At 38.9% G+C, this 12,219-nt stretch overlaps 1 protein-coding gene across 8 annotated transcripts in view; it reads right to left on the minus strand.

Moving 5' to 3' along the window:
• The window catches only part of Heph (polypyrimidine tract-binding protein 1 heph), a 393,209-nt gene that overhangs the window by 183,215 nt on the left and 197,775 nt on the right, over positions 1-12,219 (minus strand). For 2 of the 8 annotated variants that reach the window (XM_071776630.1, XM_071776621.1), the window contains one exon: positions 4,779-4,835. The exons of the other annotated variants lie outside the window; for them this stretch is intronic. In XM_071776630.1, the coding sequence (XP_071632731.1) occupies positions 4,779-4,835 (57 nt within the window). The remainder of the gene's footprint in view (positions 1-4,778; positions 4,836-12,219) is intronic. 8 annotated transcript variants of the gene reach the window in all.

The following is a 12,219-nucleotide window of genomic DNA, read 5'->3' on the forward strand; positions in this document are numbered from 1 at the left end:
CTTACTGCTACTCCCTAAATTCGGCCGCCCGGTCGCGGGGGAAACCTGATTACTCTATCTTCAGTTGCCTCGAATCTCCGACCATAATCTTCAATTACCTACCCGCACCGGAGAGATCCGCACGTTATTCCTCGGGAAAAAAGAGTTTTCCCGTCGATTAAGGATCTCTTGCCTCTGTGCTACCGAGAAGCACCACCGCTGGATCACTTCGGACTTCCGCGCACGTTTCAAGATGAGTTTTGAAATCCCATAGTGGTCGAGTTAAGGGGGAAAGGAGCGAGGGAGGGTACAACGTATCGCGTGCTAGTGGTGGGTTTATTCCTCGGGGACGCGGCGTTCCACGTTGCCCCAACCCCCCCCCCCCGGATTCGGACTCGGAATTACTTCCAGTCAGATAGGCCGGAGAACGGACGGCGGGACTTAGGTGGTCTAATCGCGTTTACACGAGGCCAATCCGACCTGGGTCTCGCGTTTTGTCCGGTAACGTATAGGCAATCATGCGTCGTCCGTTTAATTTTTAACCACGTGCCGTTTAATTTTTAACCATGTCGCGTCCATTCTCGAAATTACATTAGACGCAAGTGGCGGCTCTACGTGGCGCTTCAAGAAGGTTAAATAAACCAGGAGTGACGGCAAGTGATAGTGCCCACGCAATCCGCGGGCGTAAGTGGACATTGTTTTACCAATTTACACGACGCAAACAGCTGCGTTCTCTTTATTTGTCCGCTAATTTTAAACAACTTAATAGTTATTTAGTTCAAAGAATCATTAAGAACAGCAACTTTATCCAAATCAACTAATTTCTTAGACACCATTTATTTAAGAAAAATTACGACTCTCTTTGCCTTTTATCGATTAATTTTGTTAGCTTCGCGGAAGACGACAATATACTTCTTGTACTTTAAGAAAAGAAAAAACGCGAGTGTATGGAATGGCGAAATACAGCGGCAAAGACCCGATACTTTTCGCGAATGAGATCTATTCGTCGGAGCGTGTACGGGCTCTCGCGCGCGTGAAAAGTTTCACGGGGATACCGCGAAAGGAAAAGCGCGTTATCGAAACGACGGATAGATTCCCGGAAAGAAGAGTTGCCTTCCGCTCGGCCGGAGTAACGGGTCGAGATATCTAATCGAGATATCACGATCCGCACCGTACGCTCGAGCGATCTTCGACTTCCGTAGGACCGAGGGGCAAACGAGGAGCGAAATCCGTAGCGCGTAAATTTCCAACCCCCCGTTCCACTTCAAACCCCCGCTCGAGGGAGGAGACACGGAAGGGAGACATGTTCTCGAGAAACTGTTCGAGGATGCACCTTCGAGCGTGAATTTCTTCGACTCCGGTGACATGCAAGGTATCGAAGGAAAGACGAGAGACTGAGTAAGAAAGTGAGAGAATGAGAGAGAGAGAGAGAGAGAGAGAGAGAGAGAGAGGTCGTCGTGCTGGAAGGAAAGAAAAGCATGTTGAAACGTGGGAATAAAAGCGCGAAAAGAGGCACCCCCTGCTTGAATCGACTATACGTGAGATTGCGCTCGTCTTCCCCCGAGTCAAAAAATAAGACCCTTCGTAACGCCCGACATCCGGTGGACGAAACGAAAAATATGACGCATTGAATACGCGCCGAATGGTTTTGGCTGAATGGGAACACGGGACTCACCATCTTATACACGATAAATGATAAAAATTGACTATACCAAAAAAACTTGGATTTTTTCCTGACATTTTGCATTCGCGAATATCGACTAAAAGTTTATCAAAATGCGGCTTTCATGGTTGCTCACGCCTGATCGTTTCGTCTGGTTTTAAAGCATAAGAAAATCTTGCTGTATCTCTTTCTAATTTCGAAAAAAAAAAAACGCAAATGCGGAGCCGCAGCGAAGCGAAGTATCAAATATTCGTCTGTCATCTCGCGTTGTCTTTCTTCACTCCGCCGTGGAATCTTAGGGCTTCAGGCGCGGATTGGCGGACCGCCGGAATTCGCCTGATGCATAGTCGATCCCGCGGCGGGTTACCGAACGGATGCTGAAGAGCAGGATGCACGATAGTGGTACAGCCCCACCGGGAGCCACCCCGCCGCACCGACGACGCTCGGTCGGTTATTGCGGACGAGGAGTTTCTCGAGAGGGTAGCGCGCGCGCGCGCGACTTGCGAATCTTCGGAAGTGGAAGAGCGGAAAGTCAAATTTGCTCATGATAATACCGCGAATTTCTTATGGAAAGATGAAAACTGTTTGCGTCCCGCTTACCCGCTGCCGTCCCGTCGACGTGTTCGGAATCTCTCGTGAGAAAGGGACTTTAGGAGCCGAAGGAAGAGAGATTTTTGACATTATAAAATCATTATATATCACAATGGCAAACGGCAGATCCTAGCATAAGTTCAGAATATGCTTTTGACAAATATTTATGTATCTAACAAAAAAGGACTGAGTAAATTATTATTGTTACATATATTAACATTTTAAGCAAACTGCACATTTTTGACGTATATAGAATTTCTTAAGCGGAGTAAGATGTAATTCTGACTTTCCTACATTCCTTTCCGTATATCCAGTTCATAATTTCGCAGACAGCATTATTATATATTATTGATAGACTGAAATAACTGAACCCGATAAAACACCGACGGAATTTTAACGAGTGAAGGCAAGGAGTTGCGATTCGAGTTGAATGAGAATCGGAAACTTCGCTTCTCTATCGCCGTCAGATTAGTGCCGCTCTAACGGACTTTGCTTCAGTCTAAAGAAAAGATCGCTACCGGCTTCCGAGGCATGGGTAAACACGAAGCTTCGACAGCACTTTGAAGACGATTATCGAATGTAGAACAATGACCCGTCTTCGAGTTGCTCCTTCCCTGCGACTGGGCTGAAACTGGCGGAGCAAACACTTTATTCCACTAAACGGTGCATAGATCTCGTAGTTGTCGCTTTTAACAGTTCTCCGATTTCAAATTTAACGTCGTTAAAGTTATAGCAAGTATGCGATGTCGATGCGCTTACACGCGACATTCTAACAAGAGGAAAATGTTTGCGACGGCGCGAATTGTTCGACAAAAATGGTCGAGATCAAGTCAAACGGTTGTCGGATAAAAAAAATTGCGTTTTACGAAAAAGACGAAACGACAGCTGGCTGAATTAGTATAAAGTTATTAAGTAAACTCTATCCTCTTTAAATATACGTTTATGAATCGTTTTTACAATATTAATAAGATGAGTCTGGAAAGAATACAAAACCTGTGAAAACTTTTGTCAGACAGCATTATTCGTTGCTCAAAAATTAACAGTTAATTTCCCTCGCGGGGAAACAGATCGTGCCAGACGTACTTAAGGCGCGTTTCACAATTAACTATTAAAATCCTATTTAGAGAGGAAAAAACAGAGTCAGAGGAGTTCCCGCGATCGTTACTTTCCTGTTTCTTACGGCGCGGTATCACTCTTCTGGGAAGAGATAAAACACTTCTCGCGGGCCATTCGAATGCAGTTCGAATTCGTGCAGCAGCCTGCCTACGGTATAAATATCGAAAATGGTGGAGCGCCTCGTGAATCGTGATAAACGGCCCGAAATTTCTCCGAGTCTGCCCCCCCCCCTCTCTCACTCTTTCTCTTTCTCTCTCAGAATCCGACGAGGCCTCCTTCGCTCTACCAAAGCGTGAAGCTACACGATCGACCATGACAGAAAAGTTCGTGTGAGCGTCTAGCGCAGCGGCTCACACACACACAAACACACGCATCTATACCTACACGTGCAAGTGACTACGAAAATTCGATGCCCGAGGGAGCGGCTGAGTTAAAGGTACCGAGAGTACCATAAATCCGTTTAAATTGCAACGACGACCCTCGATCTGTAGATCGTTGCCGCGGCCCGTGAGCAATTATCCATCAGCTCGCCTTCTCTCGCGCGATTCACCTGTTCTCCTTAACTTGCCCATGCACCTTTTGGCATCTTTCCACAAAGCGAAATGTTTCAACCGTCGACATAAAAATATTAGCATTAAGCATCTGATTTCGATAGAGAGCGAAAATCTAATTATACATCTAAATGATTAATAAATGCGATATTTGTTAGTAAAATACATAATGCCGACGTGAATTATAAATTTCTACCTTTCCCCCAATGATTTGTTCGTTATCGTTACGTGAATTTGTAAACGAGGGTAAGCGTGGTTTGTCTCGGCTAATAAATATTGAAATAGAAATAAGAGCGCTAAAAGATTACTATTATCGCGCCGCCGAATACCTTCAGTCAAGCGTTCCTCGCACTTTTACGATTGCGGAAGCACTACTTATTCGAGGGTTCGATCGGTCTATTGTTTCGCCTTATAACTGGCGCTACGAGCGCGCGTTCGAGAGTCAACGTGATGAGATCCATGTGACAGAACAATAAAATAAATGTCGTAGCACAGCAATAAAACGGTCACGTAGTCGAACGGAAGCACGTAATGGCGCATTTGTTTCGTCGTTGCGCGAGAAAAATGAAGGCGCGATAAAATTTGCGTACTCGATAACGTTCTTGGAAATCTTGAACTAAGAACTTTCCGGCCGCAAACTATAATCGTGGCATCAGTGATCGTCAATTGATTTTAAAGATTTTTCGACCATTCCGCAATTGTAACAAATTGATATACAATAATATGTGCCTGAGCAAACATTATTTTTTTTACATGCAAATATTATACATTTGTGCAACATAAATTTATGTAACATTTGTGTAAATACGACGTGATATTTCAAATGGTAATATTTCATTGAATTGCATGAGTGTGTATATGAAGTGAGTCAAACTTACCACCGGAAACGGTGCTGTGGGAAACGGACGAAAATTCGAAAGGTCTGGAATTCTTACCTGCAACGGAAGAAACACACAGTTATGTCTAGATATATAATTGGCGTCTTGGACCGAGATAGAAGTGTATCTCGCGTCTTATTTCTTCCTAAATGACATTAAAGTTTCAAAGTTGAAAGTTATGTCCAATGAATCTTCTCAATATAATTACGTGAAAGATGCGGGGCTTGAAAGGGGCGAACAAGTAGATAAAGTCCGTAATGGACGGCCACGTGCGACGCACCGCGCCGACTTAAGTCTGACCATCACGGTCTGTTGCGAGTCGACAGGAAGTGCAGTCCGATTTCTTTCTACGCTCCTCCATTCGCTACTTCCATTATCCTTCCGGCCGCGGTTCCGCGATCGCGAGTTGTACGCAAGAAACTTGCGATGGTATAACGGAGCTTAACTCTTCATAAAGAGATCGCAAAATACTTTCGATCGAATAAATTTGCTGGTAAGTAAACTGGTATGGATATTCGACGAACAGACATTATTCAGCGCGTTACAAACTCATTTTTGTCTTTTTGCAGGCGAGCGGTATCACGTACTCGCGATCGTTCCGTGAGGTACCTACAAGCGTAGCTCGCGATCGTACAATTAACGCGCGCAATTAACGTACGATCAGAGCGTGTCGCTCGCGGCTGAAAAAAGCTACAGAGGAGTACGCGTCGCAGGCCACTTAATTGAAAGGAACGATGGAAGGCAGGCAGGCAGGAAGGCAGGAAGGAAGGAAGGAAGGAATGAAGGCAAGGGCGAGCAAAAGAAGAATGAGGAGGAATGGCGCTCCTCCAGCCACCAGCTGCAACCTGTTGAATTCGGAGATACGGAGAGATGGGGAATCACAGGCACCGTCCATTTGGTAACTTCGAATTACTATGAAATTGTTTTACTACTTCACACGCACCATCCCCGTATACGGCGTTTGTCGTTGGCGTGACGTTCGTCCGAAATCTAATTATGCTGCTAGAATCGAGGAGCACCATTCGTGGAAAATTATTTTCGAACGCTGTCGCTACGACATAGTTTATAAAAATCGTTCTTTACAAAATTACATTGACCATTATCGTAGAAAAAAATACAGGTAAAATAGATGCCTGATAATTTTGAAATCAACTAATCAACTAATTTGGTTCGACTTGTGTCGTTTCCCGATAGATTCAAAAAAAAATTAAACTTTTTTGCCAATTTGAATGACTTTTTCGAACGTTTTGTGAAAATATGCATGACGGTGCAGAGAGATAACCCAGATTTTTACGTGATGTGAGTTTTTATAATAAATGTACGTAAATCCGTGATTCGTGATTTATCGGAATGTATAATATCATTTCCCTGAAACTCCAAAAGTGATGTTGTAATTTATTTCTGTCGTATACGTACGTAAATCAATCATTTGACCATATTGATGATTCAAAACTGTTGCAATTTTTTTTATATTCTCGCGCCTCGTAGTTTGCGCACGTTTCCAAATGACGTGATTTACCAGTGGAGAAAATATACAACAAAAATATTGGTCGCAGAATCGCTCGAAAGAATGCCTGAAAGCCAAGAATAAAAACAAGGGCAGTCAATTTCTTTTATCAGGTTTCTTCGCCATATTTCTTACATTAAAGAAACGAATAGCAGGTCAGACATATCAGCCGAGGTCGCACTTTCCTCTCGTCGATGTTAAAAACTACACCTCGATTAAATGCGCCATTACCAACTATCTCATATTGCCAAGAAAATCTTTCCACCCGAGACATTAATTGCATCGCATGTGTGTGTTACTAAAATAATATCTCGCAGCTTTCATTTCGCATCACGATATTTCTCTCTTATATTTCGGTGAAATCTTCTATATTCGAGAAATTGCGTCATCCGGCTACGAACGTAAAAGGTCCGAATAAACACGCTTATCAGTAAATCGTTGATTTGAGCAATTAATCTAAAAGCCCATCCAAAAGCGGAAATGACTACGTCAGTCGATCGAAGAGATAGGGGAATAAATAAAATCATACTTTTTTAATTACGATGTTTTTGAAGTTCCGATATGTCATCTCGTACCTATAATTACATTATTCCAATATCTCGCCGATTTTCGAGAATTATAAATTTTCGCGATAGCTCGAGAATATACGAAAAGCTGAATGCGACGACGCGTGACAAGAATAGAACGGAGCGGACGATCTTAAAGCGACGAAGAAGGCCTGGCAGAAAGGGCCTGGCGAAAGAAAGACAAGGAGAGTGCAATGACCAAGTGCACGTGGCCGCGCGCAGCACGTAGTGCATAAAGCGAAAATGTGCGGCGGTGCGAGCCACTCTTGTGCATTCCGCGGTTTCAAGGTTGAGGTCAAGGCACACCTAAGTATCAATCGTCTGAAGTTCCGACTTCCAGAAAAGCGCGGAAACTTCGGCCGCGATCCCGCATATTGTAACGCAGTTTCGCTTCGGTAAAATTATCGCGAAGGGAGTCGCAAAGGGAATTGCAAAACTGAAAGAATTTTTACCATCTTGTGAATGAAATTAATGATCGTGTAAAAACTTGTAACGTGTGTAACCGTCGCGCGAGATGCCCATTAATCGTTGCGTATCCGACGTAAAGCTCTAATTGGCACTCCGAGGAGGTGTATTTGGAAACACACAGCTGAACTGATACAGCGTATCTAAAGCGACAAGATTGACGTAACGTTACATTAGGCATGATATAGCCCGCACGAACGACGCTCGGTCGACGCCCTTGTTTCGGCCTCGACGTCCGCTTCCGACCGGACGCGGACAGGGATCTGTTGTACAGCTGTGTGTCATGGTTGTCGATTACGGCGCGATTGTATATTTTTTTTCCTCTTTTTACGACGAAAAATATGTCCGCGTCGTCGGTGGTCGCGCGCGTGAAACAGAGGAAAGTGAATTGGGAGTCGGATGAATCAATATTTTCCGCGCTGCGTAAAAATTGCACGCTGAAGCTGCAATTCCCCAAGGACCGGCTGCAAGATCGCGATTACACGTGCAATGAATCGATAGCACAGAAATAAAGATCACATCAATTCGTGTAAACTCTTGAACAAATATTAACATATTTTTTTTTAAATATTTTTATATTGTTGAAATAGTATCAATAAAACACAAATTGCAATACTAAATAAGATTGATAAGATACTGTGCAATGTATTGTTATCGTATCAACAATAATACTGGCATCGTATAATTGTGCAAGATTATCGAGAAGAAAAGGGAAAAAAGCTAAACTCGAGAAGATTGAGAAATACAAAAAAATACAGAAAGTTTATACGAAATGGAAACACTGACAAATTTGCATATGCGTAAGCTTTTTACTTCGTCGTCGCGTTGTAGATTTTCCGATGGAAACAATTTCACAGCGTGGAGCAGAAAAAGATTCACGAAGCCTGCTTCTTTCTTCTGGCCGGATTTAAGCCTGATCTACAATGTCTTGTCCGTTTTTGCCTAACCGTTGCGACTATCGAATTCGTCTCGAATGCACTGTCGTTATGAATTACAGAATAGGCTCACATTGTAAAAATTTATGTAAATTCACAGTTTTTAGTTGTAAATTCACAGTTTTAGTTGTAAATTTACAGTTTTAGGTTTCAAAATTACCCACTATAATAGGTGTAATTTTACATAAATTTGTTATGTTGCGCATGTACTCATAAATTCCTACAAAAATATTTGTTAAATATTCATCCCTCCTATACAATTTATCACTCAAGATCAAAATCTCTTAAGGCATCAACCAAGCGGAAGGTACTTTCACTTTTCAATAAACTAAGAGACATTGAAGATGTATAAGATCTAAAATAACGGAACGTCGGATTCATTCGGAACGTCGGATAAGTTACTTTTGTTACTTTCATTATTATATTAAAGTTATTTCTTATTAAAGTTATTTGACTATATTATAATAATATTGTTCGCGATATCGCGATATTATATATTATATACCAGATACAATTTATCAATAGATATATATCTACAATAAAGAGGCAAAATTATATTGTACATTTATTTATATATAATGTTATATCTCATGTCTTTTTATGCATATGAAATGTTATGCCTCTTTATTATAGATATATATCTACTGATAATATATATATATATTTTTTTAATTTTTGTACATCATGTACACGGAATAATTTTATAACAATAGTACAGTCATATTTGTACTATTGTATTAAAACCAACTTTTTTTCGATTTATGCGTTGTGCATAAATATTTATATAAATTACAATATAAACACGCAAAAATACAAGTTCTTAATTAAAACAGGTTATACGTTATAAAACAAAATTAAAATTGATAACCTAATTCTTTTATTAACTCTCATATTAATTACATATATATATAATAAAGCGAATCATTTAAAGTTTATATTTTTAGTTTCTACATTGTATTTTATATGACTGACTTAAATACTTTGCGATATCTGTAATAAGTATTATTTTTATGTAACACAAAATTGTAATAAACTTTATTTTGTTTTTGGTCCAAATCATTGGCTACTGTTATTACAAGTACGGCTACATATGTCTACGTATATGTTTGCACTATTAAATTTGCACCTTTCCAATCAGTAGATCATATTTTTAAACTTTTTTAAAATATATATATATTTAATAAATATATATTTATTAAATATTTTAAAAATGTTTAAAGAATATTGCTGATTGGGTTACTTAAATAAATGTAAGATACATGCTTATATTATCACAATGCTTATATCATCACATTACATAGCATAAAACAAAGATAAATTATTTTTGCATCTATTTTATTTAATTAAAAAAATAATTCTTTAAATTCTAGACGAAAAAATTCTTATAATAAAATTATAAACTGTCGGTTATATATAAAACAATAATTATTATTTTTAATTTTATTTGTTTTAGTTAAATATTAATTGAATATTAATTAAATATTTGTGTACAAAAATGAAATTAATACGAAATTACAATTAACTAATTAAAAACTTTATTATAATTAATAATCATTGTTTTTTGTTCTCTGTCGCCTAAGATAAAAATTGACGAATTCAGAAGAGACAAGAAACATCACGTTACGCGACGGAATTGCGAAATACGAGATAGTCGCAAAGAGGTTAAGAGAAAAAACAGAAAGCAAAGAGCACATTGTAGATCAGCCTTTAAGCTCGAATTATTGTCAGAATAAGGTTTCAATAAAAAATGAGGAAGAAATTTAAAGAGGATATTGGACAATCAATTTCGACTCTAGTTGGAAGAAGCAGACATCGGGGAGAATAAAAGTTTTACGGAAAGGGGCATATGGAAAAACGGATTTTAAATGAAAAAGTACAACACTAAAATCCGCGAGTTTCAAGATTACGATCAGATCTCTACAAATATATGTATGCTTTTTGAAGAATAAGAAATTGTTAGCAATAAAAGTTTTAATTGTAACATAAGATGTGCTAAAATGTATATTATACTCGACAGTGGTTCTTAAAAAAATATCTTATTACATTCTTAATATAGATATATAATTTTACCCTATATTTTTACCTATAATCTTATTTATGATAGGCAAATAAAATAATAAATAAAGTCATACCTTTTTAATTACGATGTTCTTAAAGTTCCGTTATGCTATCTCGTACCTATAATTACATTCTTCCAATATCTCGCCGATTTTTAAGAATATAAATTTTCGCGATTTACAAGTGTTGAAATTTAAAATTCTTAAAAATTCTCTCGCAAAATTGATTCGGAGATATTTGGGCATTCCTGCACTTTAAAATGTAATATTTTATACACTTCTTACATAAAAGTAAGAAACATTATAGAAGAGTATATTCTAGTTCATCTAAGTTCCTCCTGACATACATTTCGTAGCGAGTCAGTATTTCAAAGATGTAGTATAAGGTTACAGGCGGAAGTTCGCAGGAAGATAAAAAGTATACGAGCGGCAATGTGAAGAGAAATAATTCTAAATCAAAGGAAGCAAGAGTTACGCGTGTCAAAGTAGCAATCCGACCTCTTACGCCTTTTTATATATATAATATATCCCTTTTAGTGTTTCGGAATTGCGACTCTCTCTCAGGTACCTACTCGTGCTGAAAGTGCACTCCGAGCTAAGGATAGCATAAGTAATCTTTTTCTGATTTTTCAAGAAAACGACGTCGGTTGTGCCAGATCGAAAGAGGGCGGTGGCACGGAGAAAATTCTCCTTGACTCGCACAATATATGCCATAAAAGACTTATGGCTTCTATATATGCTCCGAATTTTACTTTCAAAGCGAATCTCTATAAACTGCAGTCGAAATGTGGCTCGCGCGAAGCATCATTATACGAGTGAAAGAAAAACGATAATAATTTCTAATGCCAAAGAGACCCAAAGAGTACGATAGAAAATAATTTTCAAATTTTACGGTTACTTATTTAAAGACTTAAAAATTGTTCAAGTATATAATTGTAAAACGCTCATTCCCCTCTACCGAATGGACTTCTTTAATTTTAATATCTATTTCTAATTTAATGTCATATCTTGTTTCATTAGTAGGTCCGAGATATTTCTGTCCTATAATAACGCAGTTCGCAAAGTGCCTATGAGGAAAAGGATTAAACGGAGCAACGTGTATAATAGCAGCGCCACATCCTAAACACGGTAACCAATATCCGAACTTCGTAAGCCTATACGAAAGTCAGGACGCGTTATTACATTATTGCATTATACATCGGTATATGCTACCCGGGTGCATGTCCATCGAGCTTTCGAAGCGGTAAACAATGGCGGCTGACCGCCATGGAGCAACCGAGTCTGTAATCACGACCAGGCATCCTTCCAAACGAGTCCTCCACAGAGACGTGGATATATACAGACGCGCGAAACACATTAACCGTGAAAATGCATCTGTCGCTGTTAAAAACGAGAACGGACACCTGGGACTACTTAAACACCCCAATGTTGAAAAAATGAAGCTCACGTCACAGTAATTTTAATGTGCTTCTTTCGTTTTCTTAATATTTTTTAAACTTCTTCTTACTTTCTTTCGGAAAATGTTGAGTAAATCTGTATGCAAGTTGTGTCCTCAAATACTGATAAATAAGAACAATCCAAAATATGCAATATATGTAATTAATAACAGTGACTTTTAATTGGGGTGTAAAAATAGCCCTAGATAACTAAGCCGCCCATTCTCGGATTAAAGTCAGTTTCTCAGTTGATTCGAAATAATTAATAACCGTGATTTATACGCGCGTCTCTAATAAGAATAGTATAACATCGGTAAAATACAAGTTAATTTAAATTTAAAAAATATTTTATTTCGCGATTAAAGTAAATACTTTATGTATATGTGGCTTGTAAAAATACTATATTCTCTTTAAAGAATACATCACGAATCTTGTTCCAAGTAAAAATAAAAATTATTTCAGTTAGATTCTTCCC

The sequence above is a fragment of the Temnothorax longispinosus genome, chromosome 4 (assembly GCF_030848805.1).
Source record: "Temnothorax longispinosus isolate EJ_2023e chromosome 4, Tlon_JGU_v1, whole genome shotgun sequence".
Classification (NCBI taxonomy): domain Eukaryota; kingdom Metazoa; phylum Arthropoda; class Insecta; order Hymenoptera; family Formicidae; genus Temnothorax; species Temnothorax longispinosus.